At 42.1% G+C, this 26,945-nt stretch overlaps 2 protein-coding genes across 3 annotated transcripts; both read left to right on the forward strand.

The window, feature by feature from the left end:
• On the forward strand, positions 1-9,333 carry LOC146384534 (TIMELESS-interacting protein-like). Its single transcript, XM_084936515.1, has 8 exons — positions 1-216; positions 709-799; positions 2,197-2,272; positions 2,597-2,719; positions 2,806-2,869; positions 3,708-3,926; positions 8,080-8,301; positions 9,246-9,333. Coding segments are annotated over exons 1-8 (933 nt in total). The 5' UTR covers positions 1-80; the 3' UTR covers positions 9,248-9,333.
• On the forward strand, positions 9,252-26,460 carry LOC146384535 (mitochondrial inner membrane m-AAA protease component AFG3L1-like). 2 transcript variants are annotated; one of them, XM_084936513.1, is made up of 14 exons: positions 9,252-9,330; positions 9,926-9,999; positions 10,262-10,411; positions 21,633-21,757; positions 21,911-22,172; positions 23,060-23,197; positions 23,288-23,441; positions 23,525-23,632; positions 23,960-24,085; positions 24,196-24,306; positions 24,435-24,550; positions 24,674-24,874; positions 24,974-25,168; positions 25,338-26,460. In XM_084936513.1, exons 2-14 carry the CDS (start codon positions 9,991-9,993, stop codon positions 25,563-25,565), a joined length of 1,923 nt encoding a protein of 640 aa, XP_084792639.1. In that variant the 5' UTR covers positions 9,252-9,330; positions 9,926-9,990; the 3' UTR covers positions 25,566-26,460. The 2 variants fall into 2 exon arrangements, with proteins under 2 accessions (XP_084792639.1, XP_084792638.1); XM_084936512.1 differs by lacking the exons at positions 9,252-9,330; positions 9,926-9,999; positions 10,262-10,411 and adding an exon at positions 19,983-20,048.
• The last annotated feature ends 485 nt before the right edge of the window (positions 26,461-26,945 follow it).

Here is a 26,945-nt window from a genome sequence, read left to right on the forward strand (position 1 = left end):
AAATTCATGTAACTTAATGCTGATGCTGTTGACGACTGGGGCTCACACGTCTTTTACTTTGTCTCCAGGACCGACTCACCATGGTTGACCCACAGGAAAATAGCCTGCATGACATTCCTGACTATGACGGCATAGAGGATGAAGCTTTCCCCCCGCTCCCACCACCACACTCCCCAGGCCGGGGAGGCCAGGAGGAAGGAGACCCTTTTGCAGATGGTAGATGCTGCTGTGCTCTTACAGGATTACTATGAGGTCTTTAAGATGTGATGTGATGATTCAGAACTTTGTATGTGAGGAGAAAGATTTTAAATTCATGGTTTAATGAAGAATCACATAGAAAAATAAGATTCAGGAAAATAAGGCCAATGTGGGAGAAATACAACCTCCCATAGTCTCATAGTCCTTCCACAAAGCTGTTTGGAACAGCTTGATAATAATGAATTTGTTAGTTCAGCCTAGAATTAACAAATGCATGAACTGGTTTTTCAGCATCACTCTGAGACTGGATGTTTCTAACAATAACAACACACATGTTTTTGTTTGTGTGAGCAAATGAAACCTATCAGATAGATACTGTTCAAACCAGCACATTTCTTCTGTAACCTCCGATCTATAATTTGTCTGGATTTAAAGATAAGCTTGAAGTTTGCCACGCTGCCAACAGAATGAGTTAGAAACACATCCTGTTGTCATGTGTTTTCAATGCAGGAGATGAAGGTGAGGTATCACAGCTGGCTGATGTCCCTACTGCTAAAAGGAGAGGCGTGAAGAGACCCCAACCCAAGCTGGACTCCCACAGGTAGCAAAGACAATTTATATTACGACAGAGGGTTGAAATGCATTAAAATGTGCATTTAAATAGGAATTTGATGTCATCTTGTGTGAGCTGGGACACAAGGAGGCCAAAATCATTGATTGACGTGTGCAGACTATCAGTGTTGAACCAGGTTGAACACACGAGTCTGTGACTGCACTGGTTTTTATCACCATTTGAATAATAATCGTGCACAGAAGCTCAGAGACACGCTGACACAGAGTTGTTGCAAATGTTTGAAAACTTAAGTTTGTGGAAAGAACTTTGCACAAAAAAAGTGATGTGATATTATCTGAGTGGTGACACCTGTCGTTTAGCAGAGTACTGCAGCGTCTTCTTACGCTTTAGCGGCGGGTACAAATGACTGCATCTGTGTGATGATGGTGCATCTTCACTCTGCCAGTCATTTAAAGAAGAAAGACTCTAATACCATTGTTGTTTTCATCATTTGGATGGGGAAAATTCCCAGACTGAAAATTGTCAGAGCGTTGGAGACATCCCTGGATGTGGTGAGAAAGATGGATGCCCTGGTTATGCCACACATGAAAAGCAGAGCTGGTGCTGCTGGATTACAGGCCCCAGTCCAAGAAGCAACGTGTTTTCTTCAGACTCAGATTCAGATTATCTTTGCTGGACCTCCCATCACATTTCAGCGTGCCCTGAGTATAGCATGATGAAAACTGTGTGCTGTAACTGTCTTTAGTGTGTTTAGTATTAGTTGTTTCCAGTCTCTGTACACCTTTAGTGTTAGTATGGTTAGTATTGCCAACAATAAGTCAGGCTCGTTCCCAGTGGTCTCCCAGTGGGTGTCCCAGTGGTCTCCCAGTGGGTGTCCCAGTGGCACTCCTCTGTTACTGTTCTGTTCACAATGTTCCTGGACAGAACTAAGTTATACTAAATCAAAGGATGTTAAATAAGCTTTTAAGTAAGAACGTCGATTATACTTAGGATAAAATTTGCAAGCTGTATTAAAGAAAAACATAGATTTTCATTTTATAAAATATTCAAATTAATTGCAACTTTGCAATATATATATATGTATATATATATATTTATTTAGATGGAGAAATTTGACTATTTCTCATTATACTGCCTTATGTACAAACAGGTGGCAAAAGAAAAGTTGTGGGCACCCTGAAAACCAAACAGCCTACCTCCCCAACAAGCTACTGCCTACTGAACATGGTACATCTAAAGGCATTGATATTTCCATTCAGAGGGTCTGTCTGTGTTGGCCCTGTGACAGGCTGGCGACCTGGCTGCTGGGATAGGCTTCAGCCATCCACGATCCTGAATTGGATAAGCCAAATATGCCTGGATGTGCTGCTAACCCTGCTTGTAATCCATTAATGGTTTAACTTAGTCTTAATATTTTTTCCCAGGCTGATATCAGATAGAGGGCTTCCAGCTCTGGGCACTCTCTTTGACAATATCCAGTTCAAAGGCAAAGGACACGAGGTAGGATATGATAACATCTGTCCCACCAATTACCAGATGTGAATGAACATTGGTTTTTGAGCTAAATCTGTTTGGCCTGTCAGCTTTTAAATAGATGTCCTAAATTTGGTTTGAGACTAAAAGGCCAAAAGTTGCCCTTTCTGTCGTGGTCAAAAATGAGTGAGGTGAACCAAAGGTTGGTTATACCAGATTAAGATGTCTTTTTTAATAAGTCTTTTGTTCCAATGACTGGAAGTCATTTTTTTAGTGGGAAGAAGAAACGTCCTATCACACAAAGCCCTCTTTCATATCACTACTCGCTGTTTTTGATGTTGGCCCCATTAGGCTGCAGACCTGCGGCTGCTGATGCAGAAGATGGAGAACTGGGCCCACAGGTTGTACCCCAAATTGCAATTTGAAGATTTTATTGACAAAGTGGAAAGGCTCGGCAGCAAAAAGGAAGTGCAGGTGAGAGGAAGCAGTAGAATATTTCCTGCAAGCGTGTGGGATTCCTAATGTTCAGAATTTGTAATTTTTTACTCATTCTTTTATAGACATGTCTTACACGAATACGACTGGACATGCCCCTGACACATGAAGATTTTACAAGTACAGATGGTAAGAAAAAAATCATTACTGATGGGGATACGGTGGATTAGGGCTGTGCGATATGACCAAAATCTCATATCCCGATATAAGAATTCTATCGTCCGATAACGATATAAATCACAAAAATGTAACATTTTCTGTAAATTCTGTGAATCTCGGGCAGCTCGAATTGCGTGAAGTGTTTCCAGCTGCGCATCATGTAGCTGGAGTCGAGTGTTTTAACCGATGTATGAAACGATACATTTTTAGACATAAGTTGTAACGGCCGCCGTTTTCTTTGTGAGTATTTATTACACGGCGTGCTGCGGGGAAAAGCCTGTTCTAACGTTTGAGTCTAAGGTTTATTTTTTAGCACCTGGCGGCTCTTTTTTAACTTCTCATCCGTAAACAGTCTGCATACTCGTTCATGTGATTCAGTTTATTTTGAAAAGTCTCAACAGGCTCTTGAGCTTTATTCTGAAAGGTTTATGTGGAAAATAAACAAGCGGACACGCGACGCGATGGTTTTACCGTCGTTGTTGCTAACCACAACACATAAAAACAGGCGCTTGTCCGTCCGTAGCTGGTTATATTAAATATAAGAGAAAGAGAGAACTTTAAGAAATTAATATAGCCACTACAGTGACCATCAAAACCATGAAAATATATTACCGTAAACAGTTTATTTTGCGACACCACGAAACAAACGATAGCGTAAAATGAAACATAGACGTTTTTATATCGTCAAACCATATATATCGTTATATCGAACAGCCCTACGGTGGATTCACACCTGCAGGTGCACATAGGAAATACTTGCCATATTCCACAGGACTTAATTATCAGCATTGCTTGAAATTGTGTTCAGGTGCTGGTGACGAAGAGGTACAACGTGAACCGGAAACATTTGGGGATCCTGATCTATTCAGCAGAGAGAGCTTTATTAATGCTCCCCAAGGGCAGATTGCCGAAGCCCTCGCTCCCCCACCTACTCCCTCTCTGACCGAAGAGCAGCAGAAACGCATTGAGCTGAACAGACAGCGGGCCCTGGAAAAGAGGCTCGCACGCCAGCAGCAGCAGCAAATTGGTAAGAATGGCAAAAATGTATCATACAGGTGGGACACAATATAACAGAAATAATTAATGAATCTGCTACAAAACATCCAGCGAAGGTTCATAAGGATCATCTAGCTTTATTGGTGTATTAACTTTATATGAAAATACAAAAAGCAAAACATTGCATGTACAGTATATTGCCAAAAGTGTTTGCTCTTCTGCCCCCACACTCATATGAACTTGAGTGACATCCCATTCATGACGTCCGCCTGTGCAGCTATAACAGCTTCAACTCTTCTAGGAGTGTTTATGGGAGTTTATGACCATTTGTAAGGTCAGACGCTGATGTTGAAGGCCTGGCTCAAAGTCTCTGCTCTAATTCATCCCAGTGGTGTTCTGGTCAGGACTCCCATGCCAGAGTTCGTGTCTTTGTGGACCTTGCTTTGTGCACTGGTGCCCAGTCATGCTGGAACAGGAAGAAGCCATCCCCAAACTGTTCCCTTAAAGTCGGGAGCCAAAATGTCTTTGTATGCTGAAGCATTAAGAGTTCCTTTCACTGGAACGAAGAGACTGAGCCCAACTTCTGAAAAACAACCCCACACCGAAATCCCCCTGCCACCAAACCTGGAGCTCTGTTGTCCTGGCAACTGCTAAGTTGCCTTGTCTATCGGCTTTCCAGATTGAGAACTGTGATCCGTCGCTCCATAGAATGCATCTCTCCTGTTCTAGAGTCCAGTGGTGGCGTGCTTTACACCGCTGTGTCCCATGCTTTGCGTTGCACTCTGTGATGTAAGGCTTGGACTACAGCTGCTCGGACATGGAAATGGATTCCACGAAGCTCTCTGTGCACTGTTCTTTAGCTAATCTGGAGACCACGTGAAGTTTGGAGCGATTGACTCCACAGAAAATTAGCAACCTCTGTGCGCCTCAAAATCCCACTGACTGGGATTTTACGTGGTCCACCACTTCATGGCTGAGTTGCTGTCGTTCCCAAACACTTCCACTTAGTAGCAGCAGTCTGCATGCCTAGGTGCTTGATTCTATACAGCTGTGGAAGTTACTGGATCACCTGAATTCAATGATTTGGATGATGAGTGAATACTCCTTACAATATAGTGAAGTGGATATAGTGTATATATCCACCAGAAACCCTGAAGGTCATCACGGTAGTGACGAGTTCCCGTATTGCACAGTTCGTCCAAACCACCAGAGATTCATCACATTAAAATGGTAAATGGCCTGCATTTGTATAGCGCTTTTCTAGTCCCTAAGGACCCCAAAGCGCTTCACACTACATTCAGTCATTCACCCACACACAGGCAATGGCAAGCTACATTGTAGCCACAGCTGCCCTGGGGCACACCGACAGAGGCGAGGCTGCCGGACACTGGCGCCACCGGGCCCTCTGACCACCACCAGTAGGCAAACATGGGGTTAGTATCTTGCCCAAGGATATTTGGCATGCAGCCAGGAGACAGCCTGGGATCGAACCACCAACCTTCTGATTAGTGGCTGACCTGCTCTGCTACCTCAGCTACAGCCACCCCGTGGGGAGCTTGGTAATAAAAGGCAAAGCATGTAGAAAACATTAGTTTAGTTTTAGCGTAGTATTTTTGTTTTTGCCTTACACTTGTGATCCAAACTGTTTTTACTTCCTCTTTAGTTAAAACGGAGCCAGCTGTCTGCGATCTATTGTCTTCAAATCTTTAACAGTGACATTAAATCGTTCTTCAGGGTCCTCATTTACCACAGAAATGATGTAATGTGATTTAAATGAGACCCATAGAAAAGAAAATGACCTGTTGATCGGTCTCTATTATGAGCCTTCACCCATAAAAATGTGTTTACAATTGATAACACTAGATGGTGATATGAGACCATGTCCATTGTATTACCCGAGCATGATTTACTCATCGACTTTAAACTTTCAGATTTTAGTTATTAGTCCTCCTTAAGGGGAGCCAATCCACCCGTTCTCCCTTAAATTGAAAATCTGTTTTTACCCCCCTTTTTTTTTTTTTGTCCTGTATAGAAACTAAACAGCTGACATTGTTCGGGTAGTGTAGCTTCCAGAGATCTGAAGTTAACGTGAACTCTGGAGGGCAGTCAAAAGCTTAATTTTTTATAATGCAACATACTATTATTTACATACATACATATTATTTTAATAAGCAGTTTCAGGGTTTGTGCTGTTTTAATGAGTGTTTGATGGAAAACGACACTGGCGGGATTTGAGTCACATGACAGGTGAGTCCTAGTAAATAATTTCGAGTATGTGTACATAACACAGGCTAATGTTTAAAACTATTATTATTATTTTGCTAGCTATCAAACTTGCTGGAGAAATGATTGAAATGCACTGAGTGTGATAGAGTATGGCAGTGCTAGTACAGCAGTTAGTTATGGCATGGTGATTTATGCAGTATGCTTTAAACTTGGCTAACATTACTTAGCAGTAGCAGTAATATTAGTTACTTCACTCAAGTGAAAGCTTTAATCGTTAGTCCGACACTTAACTAGCCAACTTAAGACTTAAAGAAAAATTGGTAAAAAGAGGGACTGATCCATGTGGGCACAAAGAAGCCATTTTTTGTGCTACTGAAGTTCCCTGGCTTTCATTCAAAATGTGTTTATCGTGAGCACCTACACATTAAACAATTTAACAATTAAAAATGGCTTTAAGCTCACACTGATGCCTGTGGGGCACCATCAGCCACTGAGACAACAGACACATTTAGTGCTTTAATGAATGAATATTTCATACTTTAAGGCTGCCTGTTTATTTAAGGGAGATGAACAATACATTCTTATTTTACATAATTATATGACAGGTGATGGACTGAATAAATAGATTTTAGGTCGATGTTTGTGCGTTCTTAAAGTCTTATATGTTGAATTGAACTGAGTGTGTCATCTGTTCAAAGCCTCTCCCAGTCAGTGCTGTTCTCCATGCCTGTCTTACTGTACATGGTGTTATTAGCACAAACACTTTAAAGCTGATCATTTAGGACTTTAACAATAATACAGACAGCAATGTAGTCAAACATCTCACAGTTAGTTTTATTGGGAATGAACTTTAACCTGTTAGGCCCCCAGGGGTTTTCTGAGCTTCCTGCTCGAAAATGAAGAGGCCAAAATAAACGGAGTATTTCTCTGCAATTACAAACTCTGTGTAAATAGTCTTGGTATCAAAATAAAGCTAACGCCTGTGAGCTGTCATCAGAGGGGTAAATATTACTGCAGATGTTACTATGTCAAAGTTACTGTGACTCAAACATAGAAAAATTAATTTTTTATTTCCCTCACCTAATTTTTAAAAGTATTTTATAGCTTATATGCTATAAAATATACTTTGGGTCACATTTAACTCCAGAAAATCATAAATCAAAATATGGATATTACCTGTCCACAGTTTCATGGTGACGTAACTGCTCTTTTAACTGTTTGGTGTTTGTAGAAATGGTTTACAGCTGAGATTCAGAGGCTTCTGTGGACACTACTCATGTCAGCACTTATATTTCTGACCTCGTGTTATAACCGATTAAATGTGATCTCCTCCCTTTTCCCCCATTTTTGGTGGTGTGGGTGCTTAACTAGTTAAAGTAACAAACATCTGTCTCCTGTTTTTGTGTCACGTAGGAAAGAAGCATCAATATCTGATGAGCAGACTTATTAATTTGTGCAGATTTCTTGTCTTGTGTGGTTGTTTTTTCCAAGTGGAGATGAGCATCTCTAACAAGTTGATTTGTTCACATTTGCACATCTTCATTTTTGAGACAAATGTGTTTTTGAGTTTGTACACTATATGCATATAAGACAACCATTTCCTTTTTCAGTATTTTTGTGTGGTGCATTTTTCTCTGTTTTAACAAAAGGGGAACAAAGAACATTTAAGTCAACCTAAGACGATTTGTTTTAATTTTTACGTGGTCTTACTGAGGTGATGCAAAGTGGAACATGTATTCTTTTTTTTGGTAATGTGCTGGAAAAGATTCATAATAGACCTTGAATGTGCTTACATTTGACCCTGAACAATGAGTATGAACCCTGCAGTTTACTGTTTCATTTTTCATTATCTCAGCTTCTCAGATGTGATGTTTTGCCTGTCTTTTATAAATCGTAGTAGACTGAGTGTGTCTGTGTTGACTGAAACCATCATTGTTTCTAATTCTCAACCCTTTCAGGCCCTTCAGACTCTCAGACTGCTGACATGTTAGGAGACAAACCTCCAGCTGCGTCCTCACCAAATGTCATCAACAGTTCTACCGATGGAGATGAAACTGTAGAAGATCCTGACCTCGAGCCTACCAACAACACCTCCACGCAACGAACCAGCCCGCTTCCCCCCAAAGACTCTGAGCCCGCTGAGGCTGAGGAAGAGACCGGCCTCAGCCCTGAGCAACAATGTATGTAACCCAGTGTGTAGTATGTGAGCTGTAGGTGAGATTGCTGTCAACTGACCATCACCCTCTTCCAAGCATTAAGTGCTCGTTCAATTATGAACAGTTCTTTCTTAAGCTACTGCTTTTAAAACAATATTCTGACAAACATATTCTCCACTCTGTTACTCCACCAGCAGCCTGAGTCATTGATACAAGCGAGGATAGATCTGAGCTTTCATGTTGTTTGAATTAGATTCTGGCCCTACCGTCTGAATGTCACAGCAGAAACCGTGGCTCATCGGGCCAGCCAACATTTTTGTAGTCTTCTGTTATCCAGTTTTGGTGAGCCTGTGTGAATTAAATGGTCTGATTCTTATATACTTACTTCTACTCTCCTGGAGTACTCAAAGCAACTATATATACAACATGCCTCATTCACACAAGCACTTCTAAACTCAAGTGCAAACTAATAAACATTCACACTCTGATGAACGAATCTGAGGGCAACTTGGGGTTAGTATCTTTCCCAAGGGTATTTGGCATGCAGACTGAAGCCAAGGATCGAACCACCAACCTTGCAGGTGATCTGCTCTACCACTTAAGCCACCCCGTAAATCCCGAATTACAGCCTTAGCAACCAGGAGTGGCACCTGGTGTGGTCTTCTGTTGCTGCGGCTTCAACATGTTGTGCGTTCAGAGATACCCTTCTGCATACTGAATGTTGGTTGTAAAGCATTGTAAAACATTTTCTCACCAAGAACCAGGAATGTATTAGTTAGCTATAATATATAATACAGATATATAGTATTTGTCCTTGACTCATTCCCTAATGAGTCAAAGATGGACCCACTGAATGAATGTGACCTCCACTGATTAGAGGTTTATAGTTGCTAAAAGCCATTCTTCAGCAGGTTGTTGTTTGTAGATGGTGTCCAGTGTACCAGCGGTGACTGTGTGGTCTTTTTCAGAACATAACTCGGACTCCAGCTAACTTCCTGTCCTGTCGCAGATTCCAGTTAGCTCAGCGACGACTCTACGCCACAGAGCCCAAAGGTGAGATCTGCTTTTCTGTTTTTCTCAAACATCAATAACTATTTAAAAAACTCACAAAGTTTGTTTCATTTGATATTATTGTGAATAGTTATTCACAATTTTTATTACCAAGAATGTGAAAAACAAAACTAAATGGCTAAATACACTGGTGGTATAACGCATTTTAAATTAGACATTTCAAATGCTGATGTTCAATATGAGGAATCAGCTTCTCGAGACTCACGCAAACCGGTGTCAGCCCTGTGACAGGTTGATGACCTGTACAGGTGTACCCTGCCTCTTGCCTTATGACAGCTGGAATCAAGTCCAGCACCCCCTGCTGGTCATTTTCCTTTGCAAGGCCAAAATGTGTTTGGTGGCCATCAGAATTTTTTTTTAATATGAAAAAACCCTAAAAATTTACCTGAGTAGCGTCCTCGACTTGAGCCAGTGAGCGGTGATCACAGGAGCAGGGATGGGGCTGTAACTTCAGATCAAATGCATGTCAAACTGAAATAAGTAATCCAGTTTAGAAAAGAATATCCTGATATTTCATGGATAAAAACTGAGAAACTAGAAAAGGAACTGTAGCTAAAATGACATTTCTGAATTTCAGATGGAAAAAAAGGACCAACCGGAGGAGGAGGGAAGAGAGGAGGAGGAAAGGACTGGTGGAGGCGAATGCAGAAGGTATGTCGTAAACATTGAAAGAACCATTCAGTTTTTATTTTACAAAATAAGTGTAACAGAATTATGAATACAGCCTCAGTTTTTCAATATATTTATTTTACGTAAGGGGCGAGCAGCCCAACGCGGTTCTTACTCATCTCTTATTTCTTGTAGCTGACCAATTTTTCCTCAAATCAGCATCATCCTTTCCTCTGTCATTAGCGTGCCATCGCATTAACAAATAATAACCTGCAGGTAACTTTCCTCCTGTGTTGGTCTGCAGGGCGACTTCCCCTGGGATGAGAAGGATTTCCGTTACGTGGCGATCACGGTGGCCGGACTGAGCTCGGCTCTGCTGTATTTCTGCTTCAGAGACACCGGCAGAGAGATCAGCTGGAAGGACTTTGTCCACAGCTACCTGGGCAGAGGCAAGGTGAGGATGTTTGCTCCCAGGCTGCAGGGATATTTAGTCCTGATTGTAGTGGTTGCTGACAGATGACATGGTAACCAGCCACCCACATGAAGGAAGCTGTTTTTACTCCCGTCCCTTTAACCAAGTGTTCACACAGTGCCCACAGATTGCAAAAATAGCAAAACACACAGAATGCTGTAATTACATTTCAGTAAACACTGGCCCGTTCAATCCAAAGCAGAGTTTAAGTTAAGTTTGAGAGTCAAGTTGAATTTGGTGAACCCCTATTATCAGAGTGCATCTTTGTAAGGTGACTCGGCGCTCAAACTCAAACATTGCCTCCAATCCTCTGTCTGTGTGATGAAATGAAAAGGTGGCTTAATATCAGAAATATTATAATTCTGATCATTTATCAGTACTGACACTTGTGAGACTTCATCAGAGGTGTGAGCATCACAGCAGATGCCTTTGTGACAAAGTAACTGAGAATAAAACACAGAAAAACATGAAGGAGATTTTCCTGGCTGGGCTTTTTATAGCAGATGACCTTAAAAATATTCTGCAATTTTGCATAATTTTAAAAAGTTTAAATTTCTTTAGTGTTGAACAGCAGAAATTAGGCTTTCTTGTCCGAGGTCATTTAAGTAAAAAAAAGAAAAGAAAAGAAAGAAAGACAGCGGCCGACAGCGCTGCAAACAACGGTAGACTGGTGGGTAATAAGCAAGTGAATAATGCAGAAAACAGAGATTTGAGACGGGAAACTGTTCTTGAAGTAAAGAGAGAGAGAGAGCTGTGCATGAATTGTGATTTTTATCGTGGTGGGAGCAAACAGCAAAGTAAGAGGGAATTAATGATGACATTTATCAAATGTGAAGCGTAGTTTTGATCTTCTTTTGCTGCTGGTTCAGTGAATTTTGGTTGGAGAGAGACAAAACCTGCAGCTCAGAATCGAGCGCAAAAAAGACGTAAACACAAAGCGCGGACCCGACGCATCAGAATCAGTGAGCTGTCGGCTTTCGGCCACGACGGCGTGTCCGTGTACGTGCCGTCGGGTGAGAAAGCCGAGAAAAAGAAAGCTGATTCTGATGCGTCGGGTCCGCTGTGTTTACGTCTTTGTGTGGAATCTGTTACCTCCTCTCATTTACTGTTTGGTAGTTGTTGAAATAGTTTTGTGAGCTTTAACCTGAGTTTCTGGCAAAATACATTTATATTTAAAAATCGATTCAGGATTTAATGAATCGATATCGCTTTATTCAAGCTAGGGCTGCTCAATTAATCAAATTTTAATCTCGATTATGATCTGGGCTTTCAACGATCATTAAAAATGACTGAGCCGATTATTAGCCCCTCCCTCGTGCTTTACTCTCGCGCTGCTCCGTGTGGCAAATCGAGCGCACCTCTCTGCATTTCGAACACGTGTCACAACAATTAAGAGCAGCGGTCCCCAACCTTTTTTGCGCCACGGACCGGTTTATGCCTGACAATATTTTCATGGACCGGCCTTTAAGGTGTCGCGGATAAATACAACAAAATAAAACTAGTACCGGTACCGAAAAAAGATTTATTCGTAACACACGTGAAAAGACCCAGGAAAACCGAGTAAACGATAACAAAATAACGCTGAAACCCGATTAAAAACCCTGAAAACCATACATCTCACACCTGAGCCTCAACTCTCGCGGCCCGGTACCAAACGACTCACGGACCGGTACCGGCCCGGGGGTTGGGGACCGCTGATTAAGAGGACCTGAGGGAAGCTCGGAAAGCTAAGCAGAAGTTATTTGGAGAGGAGAGTGACTGCCGTTGGTTGAAAAGAGAGGTAAAAAAACTTCAGTGGTGTGGAAACATTATGGGTTGGCGGAGTCAGACGTGGATCAAGTAGACACAGTGTATAAACTTTGCTACAGTGTCGTAGCTGCACCACAGAGCAACACTGCAAAGTTCACTAAACATAGATGTTTACATTTTTCATTTATTTTTTATATTGCAAACATTTGCACTGTTATCAGTATTTGCACACTATTTTATATTATTTTTTGACAATCTTTAAAGTCATTATTCAATTAGGGCTGCCACGATTAGTCGACTAGTCACGATTACGTCGACTATCAAAATCGTCGACGACTGATTTAATAGTCGACGCGTCGTTTGAAGCTTTGTAAGATCACAAAAGACGCAGGAATAAGTAGGATTTAAGAGTGTAATAACGGACTGAAACAGAAGATGGCAGCACTGCATGTACAAGGATGCCAGCTGCCGTTAAACCCCGAAGTAGAAGAAGAACTAGCTCTGTCCCAGAATTCATAGCGCAGCCCAGCTCAGTTTCCAACAATGGCGGCAACTAGTTAGTTTTAATATTACTCTTATTATTCTTTCTGGGTCACAAAATAAACGTTTAACATATTTTCAGGCGCGAATGTAGCTGTGTAAACCTTAAATATCTGCTCAGTTTATCAAGGCACCACATATTTTCAAAAGCGCTCCGACGTTTTCGGAGACGTCTGTTACCCACTAGCTCGATAGCTAGCCGGGGGCAAGGCTCACTAGAGCCGTGAGAACACCGGACTCCCGGCAAATCGTTTTCAAACCCACTGCTGTCTTTCACTACTCAGGTTAAACATGATATATAAGTCACTTAGATAACTTAAAAATGTTATTGTTTGGCTTTTTTTTTAGTATTTTATTTGTTCCTGAGTAAATCGGTTTGGCTGAGATTAAAGTTATAGTTTTTACACAGCTGAATAAACGTCAAGCAGACAGCTGATTATCAGAAGTGTGAGATGCTCGAGAATTTACTCCGGTGTCCTGTTATATTTTAGATAGCAAGGAGCAGACGGCTGAGTTTATTAAACTCCACTGAAACAATCTGCAAATTTGATTTAAATTTAATAAACTATCATCTTGTCTTTATTTTTAGTTAGCACATAACTTAAACACTTAAAGCTGTAAGCTAATGATAGTTATATAAGAGTAGATGCTGCTGGTGCAATAAGCTGTACGTTTTACGTCCAGTGGATGATGATCTGATTAGTCGACTGTTGTGTGCCCACCTAATTACTAAATTAGGCAGAGCACTCTGAATTGAATCAGGACATAAAGCACGGTCTTTATCTGGCTTTATTGAATACTGTCCATCTTACAACTAGCCACTTAACGGGGCTTCCTTCGGACAACAACCTCCAGTTCAAAGGTCATCACATTAAGACATAGCCATATCAATACATGACATCCCCCTTTTCCTTAGACTCAAACTTTAGTTGTAATAACTTTGATGTCTTTTTTTTTTTCCAACATTGAACATTCTTTCTTGTCTTACTTTCTAACAATTATATTATCTAACTGTCTCACCACACATGTATCTTTCTTTTTTCAATATATACATGTCGACATACACATATGAACTTGAAACTTGCCAATTTTAAGGTACCTCTTCACCTTAACATATTATAGTTCATTTCACCACAAAATCACGAAACCTCTCGGGTATCTTTTTAGCCCTCTGTGATCTACTTGGTCTCTCTGGCCCCTGGGAGCCCTCTTGTGGTGTTGGAGTGAAGGTGTCAGTCTTTGTGGGTGTTTCACCTTCCTCCCTTTCAGGTATTGTGTCATAGTGTCCTTCTCTGGTCTCATTTGTCTCGTATTTCTTCACATGTGTGGTATTCCGGTGATAGCGAGCTCCTGTTGGTGATTCAATAATGACTTGGTTTCCAGTTCTGCTTACAATTTTGTGTGGTGTTGCGTTGAATGGTGTTGTAAACTTGTCCACTTTGTCTTGTTGAACCAGCACTGTGTCTCCCGTGTCAACTTTTGAATACTCAGCTCCCCTTCGTTCATCAGCATAAATCTTTGATTTTCCTTTCTGTTCAGCGTCTCTGTCACGCACGTCCAACTCCGTTGTTTTTGCCTCACCGATGTTCGGTAACTTTCCTCTCATTTTGCGGTTGAACAGGAGTTCTGCTGGACTTTTGCCCGTGGTTGGATGTTCAATGCTGCGATACACTGTTACATATTTTCTTAGCTCTCGCTTCCAGTCAAGTCCTTCGGCTTGTGCGATCCTGATTCTTTTCATCAATGATGCATTTTGACGTTCCACTTCTCCATTTGCTTGAGCCCATTTTGGTGTAGTTCTTATATGTTTGATTCCATTAGTTTCACAATATTCTCTGAACAGCTCAGATTTGAACTGTGGGCCGTTATCAGATTTGATGGTAACTGGTAGCCCATGTCTGCTAAATATACAGTCAATAGAGTCAATGACTTTTTCAGCAGTTGTAGATGACATTACATCATACTCATAGTACCGACTGTAGTAATCTATCAGTACAAGTATTGAGTGGTTCGAAGGTAGCGGTCCCAGTAAGTCTACCGCCACATCTCGCCATGGTCCATCCGGTAAAAGTGTGCTTCTCAGTGGTTCAGGTGGATCTGGTCTGGCTACTATTTGACATCCGTGACAAGCTTTACAAAACTTTTCTGCAGCTTTGTCCATCCCTGGCCACCAAACTTTTGTTCTGAGATGTTGTTTGGTTCCAACAATTCCTAAATGTCCTTCATGAGCTAGTGACAGTGCTTGAGCTCTGAGGTTTTCTGGCAATACAATGCGAGTTCCCCGCAAAACTATGTAGCCGATGACACACAGTTCATTTGCAATGGGTGCATATGTTTTGCATTTTTCAAAGTGTCCATTTTCAATAGCTCTTCGCACTTCTGTTAATTCTGAGTCTGTAGCAGAGGCTTCTTCAACCTCTCTTGTTGTGAGTGCTTTTGGAGTAGCATTAACTGCAACAAATCTCACATATTCTTCAGATTCATCCTTATGTATCTCTTTTGACGTGGTGTCAGACAGCAGTCTTGACAGTGAATCCGCAATGTTTTGTTTTCCTGCGATGTGCACTACTTTAAAGTCATATGGTTGCAGTCTGAGAACCCATCTTTCTATGCGTGCACAAGGTTTAGATTTCTGGCTGTATATGACCTCTAACGGCTTGTGGTCTGTGATGAGGTCAAACTTCCTGCCATACACATATGGATGTAGTCTCTCACATGCCCATACCAGTGCTAGGGCTTCTCTTTCTGTTTGAGAATATCTTCGCTCACAGTCTGTTAAACTCCGACTTACGTAGCACACTGGTACCTCTTCTCCGTTCTGTATTTGTATTAGCACTGCGCCCAAGCCTACAGGGCTTGCATCTGCTATGACTCTGGTTGGGGCTTCTTTGTCAAAATAGGCTAGGGTACCTGCTCTGGCTAACTCAGTCTTTAGTCTTTCAAATGCTTGCTTTTGTTCTGGCCCGAATGTAAACATAGTTTCTTTTCGAGTTAAACGTCTAAGTGGTTCAGAGAGTGTAGCAAACTGTGGTATGAACCTGCTACTGAAGCCTACCAGTCCAAGAAAGCTTCTCACCTCAGTAGCATTCTTCGGTTCTCGGGCTTCCACCACAGCTCTCACTCTTTCTTCAGTTGGGCCTATGCCTTTCTGTGTCAGCAGTATTCCCATGAACACGAGTCTGTCCATGTTGAACTGACACTTCTCTGAGTTTAGTGTCAGGCCACAGTCAGAGAGTCTCTTCATCACAGCATGCAGGCGCTTATCATGGGTTTCCTGGTCTGGCGCGTGTATGATTACATCATCTGAAATGTTCTCAACTCCTTCAATGCCAGCTAGTGCATTGGCAATCTCATGCTGATATTGCTCACTAGCTGATGAGACTCCAAATATTAGCCTTTTGTACCGGTATACTCCGTTGTGCACTGCAAATGTAGTTATCTCTCTTGACTCCGGGGTAAGCTCTGCCACATTTTCACCTATTTTCAACACTCCTAACTTTATGGCAGTCTTTTCCCCCAGGAGTGGTTCACCATTACCTCTAATCACAATAAATTCAGCCTCTTCAGTCCTGTCACCAATCTTGATTTCACATCTGAATGCACCTTTAACCGTGAGTGCCTGTGCTGAGGAATATGCATATAAATTCCTCTGCTCTTTGGGTACATATGAGTGACATTTTATCTTTTCAGCTTTTAGCTTTTCCCATATGTTTTCTCCCATCACATTACTTGTAGCTCCAGAGTCAACTAACATTTTCAACTCTATTCCCCCAACAGAAAAGGTAAGTTTCTCAGGTACATTATCATCATTCACAGTAAATGCATAATCATCTTGTTCAACAGCATTCACATTTTGTTTCTTTTGTCTTTTTGTACGACACATTTTTGAAAAGTGGTCCTTACCATTACACTTGTGACATGTTTGTCCTCGTGCTGGGCATTTGGGATCTTTGCCCATATGGTCAGTATAACCACACCTGTAACACTGTCTGTCTGTTTTATTATCATCTTTCATTTTTCCTTTTGGTCTGTTGTTCTTCTCTTTCTTTGCTGTAAAAATCCGGCTGACCGTGTCCTCTCCTTTCTTTTCCCCGGCGACGCTCATCGCCGCCATCTGCTCCTCCACACGTTCACAGTGTGAAGCCACCTCCAACGTGCGAGTTAGAGTTAAGCCTGGACCCTCCTCAAGCAGCTTTCTCCGTACATATTCAGAAGTGCATTTACTCAGGATAGCGTCCCGTATCTGGTTATCATTGTCAGCTTGAAAGTCACAGTCTTTTGCAGCTCGCCTCAAACGTGTACAAAATTGTTGCACAGTCGCACCTGGTGTTTGGGACAATTTGTGGAAAGTTTGGCGTGCGTATGCTGCATTCACTTGAGGAACAAAATAAGTGTTGAGTGCAGTCACCGCAGCGGTGTAATCCATCGCCTCTCCCGTCTGTGGTAGAGTGGAGAAGACGTCCTGCACGTCCTGTCCGGCCATGTGCAGTAGAAGAGTGCGTCTCCGCTGTCTGATCGCGGCTGTAGCATCATCCGTCAAAATAAGACCTTTCCCATCAGCAAACAACTCGAAGGATGTTAACCAGCGCGTCCATCTCGGTCCGAGCGATTTTGAAATTGATTTTTATCCAGCTGTCACAACCCCTAGTGGCTCTTCAAAGTATTGCTTGTGGTCAGTTAATTACTTTGTTTAATTAACCAAATTCAGTTAAATTTCTTTACATGTTTACATTAAAAAACTAAAAGTTTCTTGTTTAAGGATTTTTTTTTAAAGGCACAATCTGGGTGTTATGTACATTTAGAGAAAGCCTGAAAGAGTTTGGGCAGCTAGAGAAGTTTAAAAAGTAAAACAAATGTAACCAGAGTAACCATTGACCATTAGTAGTCATGTGAAAACAACCATCAAATTCGCCCCATCATCCGACCGTCCAGTGTAGACCAAAGTGGAGATGTTTGGCACATTTGGAGGAAACTGAACAGAGCATAGTCACACAAAAGCCTCATACTAACTGACAGCACAGTGGAAAGGCTGATGATTTGGGCTTAAAGTGGAATCTTCAGATGTATAAAAAGTGTCACAGTGAGGTGCTGCTACATACAGTACAAGTCAATATTAATTACTCTGTCAGACATTCCCTGAGGTTTTTTACTCATTAAAAATGTCAAAGTTGCACAAAGACTATTTTTATTTTGCATAGATTAAAAACACAAATGGCCTAGGAACTATGGAACGCCAGGACTGCCATAATGAATTAATTAAATACACCATTAAATAATTAATGAAATGTGTCAATAATTAATTAAAATTGGAATTAATTAATTAAATAAATAGGTATGACACATGTAATTAATTAATGATTGCCACATTTAATTAATTATTTATGTATTTCACATTTTAATTAATTATTGACACATTTCATTAATTGTTTAATGATATATTTATTTATTTCATTTTGGCAGTCCTGGCACCTGGCTCTCATCTTGAATTAATTTTATCTGTCAGCCTCACCCATCAAACTCAGGGGGCGGGGTTAACGCTGCCCATGCAGCTTCTCTAACATTTGATTGGTTGCCGTGCAAAGTAAGTCAAAACAGGTCGATCCTAGATAATCGATCGCTTGTGTAGACTTGGGGCAGCCAGGTATCCCAGAATGCATTTCAAATCACAGGCAGCAATGGTGGTGGTGTAGTGTTAAAATACCCGTTTTTCTGTCACCAACTACACTTTTAACAGTGTTTTAGCCGCGAATGTCGCGCCGTAATCTTCACATGTCTGGTCAGGTTGTCAACATAGAACATGTTTGCAAAAGTGCTCAGATGTTTTCAGAGATTTCACTAGCTCTGCTAACAGTCAGCATGCAGAGTGCACCAAGGGGGTTACGTTAACCGGTTTGTTTACATATTCCACTCTCCGTGTTCCACATGTTGCATTTGCAGATTCTCATTTTCACCGAACGATCGTCTCTTTCCACCTGGTCTTGTGTCTCTGTGCTTCTGTAACATAAAGAACGAGCTGACATTTTTCTCACGAAACCAGCGATCAGCTCAACAGACCCTCAGTTTACCTGCATGCATCCTCCTCCTCACCTGTCAGCTGTTTAACACCTGCTGCTAATTCAAGAAACACGCCTACGTTACCTGGTGATAGTCACAGTTTAACTGGGCAGCCGGTGCACAATATAACGCAATGTCAGCGCATTTTTCTGCACAAGATAAGGAAATATAGTATTTTTCCCGAGCGCAGAGCTGCTGGAGCTTGTTTCCTTACAGAGCACTTTATAGGCGAACCAGCTTCATCGGCGGCTGATGTCCAATCACAGGCACACAGCTTTGAAACCTCACCTGAGTTTTAGCTCTCAGTGGTTAAACGCTGGACTTAATTCACTCAGGTTTTGTCTGTCGGGTCACGTTTACTTCGCTGTTTTATTTACAACTGAGCAAATCGGTTTGACTGAGGTTAAAGTTACGTTTCATAACTGCATAGTTTTACAGACGTTTAATGGTTCACTGGCACATGTGTTAGACTGAACTATTCGCTTTTCTTTATCTGGTGTGTTTTGGATTTAACAGTGAATTTTGAGATTAAACTGACTTTTAAAATGTTTTATACAAAGAGGAAAGAGAAGGCGCATTTCCACCGAGAGAAGCAGAGTTTGCAACAGCATGTTCATCATGCAGACTGCAACCTGGACAGAAATATTATATCATCTGTTTCTTAATAGTTATTCAACTGTATTCTAAGCACCAGCTGTCTGTTAGAAATTTTAGAGTTTACTTAACTAAAAATAAATGGGGTTAACATATAATTTGTGTGATTTTTTTTTCTCTCTCTCTCTCTTTTTATTTTTTATTTTTTATTTATTTTTTTTGCTTTTTCGGTCATGTTATGTTTAACTGTCAAAGGCTTGTTAGAAACTGTGTAACACATCGTGCAGACTTCTGGATGTTAGAAGAAAACTAATACTGCTCATGAATGAGACTAAAGGCAGGAAGGTGTCCTTTAAAACATGTTAGTAGGACCTCCCTATTTATATCATAGTTTATGATATAGCACGTGTATTTCAGTAACAGCCTACTGATTTCAGTGTAGTGGTGAACAGTCACACAGCTCACATGGGCCTTATCTCTGATACTCCTTAACTATAATTTATCCAAGTTAACTTCAGTTAACCATTCAGACGGTTCTTTTGCAATGAAAAACGTAAACACCCATGCTGCCGGTTGGTTTCCTCAGTGCCAGCTGTTAACGTTATAGCTGCTTATGCAGTAACCATGGTAACCACGGACTCTGAGCGGCTGGATCGACGGAGGTCAGACAACAATTTTACAGGTATGATCTTAAAACAGGACACAGCCACTATACGTGCTGGCCTCATATCAAATGTGAACGCAGACTGAGTCTATGTTTGACGTTTGTTTATATCTAATCTTCCTCTCAAACATTTAAACAGCAGCGAGTCTGCACCGGAGGGGATACAAACTCAAATTGTCGGAACAGGTTTGCTCGTTTCTTGCGTGTATTCATTTGGTAATTTATTAAATGTATAACTGTTATTCTAATCTGCTGCTGAGTCTCTTACACTGATGAAAATGCAGATAACACAGATCACGGACACCTGTTCAACCAATCACTTTCATTCTACTTTGACAAACTGACGTTCATCTGTTACAGTGTTGTTAGACTGCTATATTTTTTGGTCTTTATGCTGTAGATTTTCACGTCTCTAAAATAGTTGGCAGTATTAAGGATGCTTTTCTGTAAAATCATATTGATATGACCCGTGACATATTCGTAGATGACAGTTAGATTAGTCAGCTGGGAAACTCTGGGTTAACTCAGAGAGCTGAAGATATCGTGGATATGCTGACCTCGCTCCGTGGTGTACAGGGCCGTTTACCCTCATGATTAATATTCACAATAAAAATATTAGCCGAACATCATGAAGTCTGTATGTGTTTCATAGTGTCGAACAACCTTTGTACAGTTAAAGCCAACAGTTACTACATGACGGAAACACCAACGTTATTTCTTTTATGCGTTTATACACAGGTCACGCTGATTACTGAACAAAAACCCAAAGATCAGCTGTTAATCGGATTTATTTGCTCTCTCTCCTCCTTAAACATGTTTTAATGTTAGTTATAATTCAGAATTGGCGACTGAAACACGTAGGACACATAAGAACATCAGGAAATAAAACCCGATAAATATAACCTCAGTAAAAGAAGTCAGTGTCAGCGGCGGTTATTACAGCTGTGTACCGGGGCCTGCGCTTTGTCGGTGTTAATAACAGCTCGATTGCTTGCGAGGCGAGCGGGTCTATCCCACGCTTTGCCCACCGACCACAAACCGACCAGACATATGAAGATTAAACCGCTACATTCTCGGCTAAAAAAATATTAAAACTGTATTTGGTGACACACAAACAGGGTTTTTCAAAGTTCAGTTCTGTTAGTTTCCACATGCCGGTTGTTGTGTGCTAGAAACAATGGCCACCAGGCCAAAGCAATGGTTTTGACTCGATCAGCGTTAACCCCGCCCCCTGGGTTTGATGGGTGAGGCTGACAGATAAAATTATTTCAAGATGAGAGCCAGGCGCCAGGACTGCCAAAATGAAATAAATAAATATATTATTAAATAATTAATTAAATGTGTCAATAATTAATTAAAATGTGAAATACATAAATAATTAATTAAATGTGGCAATAATTAATTAATTACATGTGTCATACCTATTTATTTAATTAATTAATTCCAATTTTAATTAATTATTGCCACATTTAATTAATTATTTAATGGTGTATTTAATTAATTCATTATGGCAGTCCTGGCGTTCCATAAGGAACAGGTAAGTCGCACAGTTCAGGCTACCTTTCTCTAGTTGAATGATGCATGATGTTGTTTGTCCCTCAGAGTTACGTCTGGTTCAACATCAGCAGCGTCGACACATTTGAGAGAAACCTCGAGACGGCAGTTCTGGAACTCGGAATGGAGTCAACGCACCAACCTGCCGTCATCTACAGCTCTGAGAGTGATGGGTGGGTTTGGACACACAAACGCAGCATGCATTATGTCAGCCAGAGGCTTTAATCAGGGGTAAAATCTTTATTAAAAAGGGCCTAACAACCTCAGTTTCTATAATAACATTTGTGAAAAAGTAGCTTTCCTAACGCTGCTTTTTCTTCCTTCAGCTCTTTCCTGTTGAACATGATCCCGTCCGTGCTGCTGATTGGCTTCCTGCTCTTCATGCTGCGGCGGGAACCAATGGGAGGAGGCGCTGGAGGTGGTAGGAATCCATTTAGCATGTCAACAGCCAAGATGATGAAGGACAACATCGAAGTGAAGTTCAAGGATGTGGCTGGTTGTGAGGAGGCCAAGCTGGAGATAATGGAGTTTGTGAACTTCCTGAAGAACCCGCAGCAGTACCAGGACCTCGGAGCTAAGATCCCCAAGGTAAAAATCCGAGCTTTGCAGACGAGGACTTTTCATCTGGTGGAATAATTTTGTGGTACTGCTGCCTTTTGCAGCACGAGTTTTACAGCATGTTTTGGAAAATATTTTGTTTGACATCCTCCCTGTGAAACTCCCACTATCGCCATGTTTTCCCTGTTTATATCTGGTAGTATATAAACATGCATGCTCAGCGCAGTGTGCTGGGTAGGAAATTTTCCGGTTGGGAGGGGCCATTAATGATGCATTTGCAGCGTGTTTGAGAGAAAAAAAAACTCTCAGTGAATTAGGTCTAGACAACTTAATATTTCCACGGCAGCCTTTATTTGATGGTTACAATAAAGTCGTTTTAACCTCTCGATACATCAAGTGTATGCAATAGATCTCCCACCCCTAGTTTCTGCGATACCAATAACTTACTTTGACTGCATTTGATCATCTGTTTTATTTATGTCTTTGCTTACAATCTTGTTTGTGTCTGCATGGCTTTGCTCAGATATGTGTAGAAATGCTTATGAAGAGTTTATTTCACATTGATGAGTCCCTGCTGCACATTTTATTAATAAAGCTTTTACTGTAGTCCATTTCATTAAGTTTTGTTCCATTCTGAAGATAAAGTACCTTTTATTCGAGCACATTATTAGTGTAAAAACACTGAGCTGTTTTCCCTGCTGTGTGTTGGAAATTCTGGACTCTTAACAGTTTTAATCCTGTAGTAGGATCCAAAAAGAAAAATCCAAAAACGAAACCTGAAATGAAATCAGTCATTATTCGTAAAGATACAGGCTAAAGACGAGGCATTTATAAATTAGTGCCGTTTTTTGAGGGACAGTTTGTCTTGGATGTGAACTGCTCTCAATCACTTTTAACTGATGCCGTTTCTATCTCAGGGAGCCGTGCTGTCCGGACCTCCTGGTACGGGAAAGACTCTGCTGGCCAAAGCTACAGCTGGAGAGGCCAACGTCCCCTTCATCACCGTCAACGGCTCCGAGTTCCTCGAGATGTTTGTGGGCGTCGGTCCGGCCCGAGTAAGTGAATGAACCCGGAGCAGATCCTGGACCATCTGAGATGACTCTGTTCAGACACTGAATGTTTGACTGTTCTCTCTCCTCATAAAGGTGAGGGACATGTTTGCCATGGCGAGGAAGAATGCCCCCTGCATCCTCTTCATTGATGAGATTGATGCAGTGGGGAGGAAGAGAGGAGGGGGGAACTTTGGGGGTCAGAGTGAGCAGGAGAACACCCTGAGCCAGCTGCTGGCGGAGATGGATGGTAGGCAATCTGCATTTTTGAAGTGGAACATACTATCCCCCCAGCCCCCTATTAGATTTAAGTGTCTTCATCTTTTTCTACAGGTTTTAACACCGCCACGAATGTGGTGGTCCTGGCTGGAGCTAACAGACCGGACATCCTGGATCCTGCTCTGCTGAGGCCGGGACGCTTCGACAGACAGATCTACATAGGTAAGCAGAGTCTTTACTGCCTTACTGCAGTCTCCACATCTTAAAGTATTGGAATGTGCCCAAATCATTCTCCCGCTAACCACAGTGCTGCCAGTTGGTGTGAGGTGTTGATTTGCTGTTTGCATTCTCCAAACATGCCATTTAGAGACCTGATTAAGTGTAAACATGGCAGCGAAATGTACCTACGAGGGATATCTGGGTTTTCCAATGTGATCAGCCTGCTGGAGGACGCATGCGGTGCCCTGTAAAATCATGCTCATGTTGAAGCTCCGCAGAATAAGTTTTAGTTGGAATGCAGAGGAAGAATTCTCTCCTGTCTTCTGTCAGGTCCGCCGGACATCAAAGGCAGGGCGTCCATCTTTAAAGTCCACCTGCGACCAATCAAACTGGATCCCAATCTGGACAAAGACGGTCTTTCAAGGAAGATGGCAGCTTCCACACCGGGATTCACTGGTTTGTAACAGTTGGATCGAATAACAACAATGTAACGGCACTATCGCAAAAATGTTTTTATTTTGAATCATTATATTTGATGACTGTTTTTTCCCGTTTGAATGAATCAGGAGCTGACATCGCTAGTGTCTGCAACGAAGCAGCTCTGATCGCAGCCAGGCACCTGAACCCATCCGTCAACACCAAACACTTTGAACAAGCCCTCGACCGGGTCATTGGAGGTGAGTGTGACATCACCTAGTACGTGACGGCTGTGTACGGTTGTTTCTTGTAATGGTCTTTGTGTGGTAAACAGGACAGTTTGTATCTGACGTCCTTACAGTCTGACTCCCGGGTTGTTTGCTTTCAGGTCTGGAGAAGAAGACTCAAGTCCTGCAGCCCACAGAAAAGAAGACCGTCGCCTATCACGAGGCCGGTCACGCCATCGTCGGGTGGTTCCTGCAGCACGCTGACCCTCTGCTCAAGGTAGGAGCTCTGTCCGTGCTTGGGCTGTGTCGTTTCTGTTATGACTCCAGCTGCTCTGTAAATCTCCACCAGTTACAGGTGTAGATGGGAGCTGTGGGTTAACCACACATGGTTTGTATCCAGGTGTCGATCATCCCGCGGGGGAAGGGTCTGGGTTACGCTCAGTACCTGCCTACGGAACAGTACCTGGACACCAAAGAGCAGCTGTTCGACAGGATGTGCATGATGCTGGGAGGGCGTGTGGCTGAGCAGGTTTTCTTCGGACGGATCACCGCCGTAGCTCAGGACGACCTGAAGAAGGTCACGCAGTCTGCCTACGCTCAGGTACGCACGTGTGACTAAAAACACACTCCCTGTTTGATTCCCACTAGCAGAAGAGTGCTGTTTGTGCCGTGACGCATCGCTCTGCACCCTGATTTGCAGGTGGTGCAGTTTGGGATGAGCGAGAAGGTGGGACAGGTGTCGTTTGACCTCCCCCGACAGGGCGAGGTAGTCATGGAGAAGCCGTACAGTGAGGCGACAGCGGAGATCATTGACGAGGAGGTCAGAGAGCTGGTAAATCGAGCGTACGAGCGCACCCTGCAGCTCATCCAGGACAAGAAGGACCTGGTGGAGCTGGTGAGACTTTCTAATACGCAAAAACACAACATAACCTCAGATAAACGCTGAGTATTCTTTCCATGATTCATAGTTCAAATAAGGATGAACTGAAGCCCCACATCTGGGCTTCAGTTCATCCTCTGTCTGAAACAAACCAGTTAAGCTCCACCTCTGCTGTGATCCTCAGGTGGGGAAGCGCCTGCTAGAAAGGGAGGTGTTGAACAAGGCTGACATGCTGGAGCTGCTGGGCCCTCGGCCGTTTGAGGAGAAGTCAACGTATGAGGAGTTTGTGGAGGGGACCGGCAGCTTCGAGGAGGACACGAGCCTGCCGCAGGGCCTCCGAGACTGGAACCAGGAGAGAGGAGGGGAGGCGGAAGACAAAAATTCAACTCAGGACAAACGGCAGGCCATGTAGAGTCCAAAAAACACCCAACACGTACCAGCTGCAAAAAAAAAAAGGTCTGACAGAGTCTGGGAGGTCTGGGGGAGTTACTGGGTTTAGGAAGAGCACGTGGCCATTCACCCCGATTTGTTCTACCTTCAAGAAACTTTCTAGTTTAACACGTTTAAGATAAGGTGAAATTAACATGTGCACGTTCATGAACTTAAACATAAAAATACAAGATTTCACCAGGTGATTTCACAGATTTCAATAAAATTGTACTTTTTATTCAGTCAACTTTAACTTTACTTGTCCGTCCTGCAGAGGATCAATACCGCACAATCTGAGACAGCTGCACTGCTCGTTAGTGCTCTGTCTTTAAAATGTAAATAGTTGGTGACCTGTATAACTGATATGAAGGTTGGTGGTTATAATTTCCTACTACTTGTTAATAGTAGGGGCAATGTTGGGAGCACCTCAGATACCTCCTCCTCAGATCCACCAGTCTCTGGTCAGTCTCTGCTTGTAGAATTTGTCCAGAGGTTTCTTCTTTCCAACATCTGGGCAGGAATTTGCTCCAGAATGCCTTTAAGACTCAAACAGGAGGCTAGAATGTACACGATGCGCATTTAAACGGTGCATACAGACTGACTCTTCCTTTATTTATTCTTCTAAAGGGGAGACCCCTTCCTGACCGATGCCTTGCTGATAATGAGGAGGATTATTTTCTGTGTGTCCAGACTAAAAACACTGGATCGTTTTTAAACTTTTCTTTTTGTGGACAGCAGTTACTCTTCATACTGACACGAAGAGTCGTCGGACCGAAACACCTCAGCAGCATCCGTCACTTCGGATTTCTTTTTGTACAAACGTTTTGATCATATTGATTTTTGTGTGATGTTAACAGAAAATAAAAAATGAAACATTTCGTGTAAGTTATGCTGATTTAAAGTAAAAATCCCCCTAAAATACTGAACCACAGACCGTCAGTGATGGCTGCAGGCGTCGCATTTCAGCCCCAACGCGAGTTGTTCCCCTCAGAGTTAAAGGCTCGTCTTATTTTATGTTTTAAATTTTCATCAGCAGCATCCCTGAAGGGACTGAAACGAATTAAACTTATCTCACTAACGAATACTTATACGAGCATCCAAATGAGACGAGCGCCTCCTGGAAGTCTCCCAGCACAGGAGATAGATACTTCATGTCCTGATTTGTGTAAACTGATTTTTCATTTATAAGATGGATTTTCAGGTTATTAATAAGCTTTATATTGGAATTTGGAGCCCCTACAATGTTAGAGGGGGAACTCGTACAGCTCCAGCGAGGAAGAACCCGCCGGTGTCGGGCATACGGAAAGGCAGCCTTGTATATAAACACATGGGGAGTGGATAAGAAGTACTGAGCCTATTGCAA

This window comes from Perissodus microlepis, chromosome 7, assembly GCF_051167445.1.
Source record: "Perissodus microlepis isolate ML-2025 ecotype Zambia chromosome 7, ASM5116744v1, whole genome shotgun sequence".
Lineage (NCBI taxonomy): Eukaryota > Metazoa > Chordata > Actinopteri > Cichliformes > Cichlidae > Perissodus > Perissodus microlepis.

What these genes read in the sequence shown, in the direction of transcription:
- LOC146384535 (XM_084936513.1), top strand. An exon ending in TACAGCTCTGAGAGTGATGG is followed by an intron (nt 21,758 to 21,910) that starts GTGGGTTTGGAC and finishes TTCTTCCTTCAG; the next exon opens with CTCTTTCCTGTTGAACATGA. An exon ending in CGACAGACAGATCTACATAG is followed by an intron (nt 23,633 to 23,959) that starts GTAAGCAGAGTC and finishes GTCTTCTGTCAG; the next exon opens with GTCCGCCGGACATCAAAGGC.
- LOC146384534 (XM_084936515.1), top strand. Translation starts at nt 81, where the DNA reads ATGGTTGACCCACAGGAAAATAGCCTGCATGACATTCCTGACTATGAC. An exon ending in AGGAGACCCTTTTGCAGATG is followed by an intron (nt 217 to 708) that starts GTAGATGCTGCT and finishes TTTTCAATGCAG; the next exon opens with GAGATGAAGGTGAGGTATCA. An exon ending in CCCAAGCTGGACTCCCACAG is followed by an intron (nt 800 to 2,196) that starts GTAGCAAAGACA and finishes ATTTTTTCCCAG; the next exon opens with GCTGATATCAGATAGAGGGC.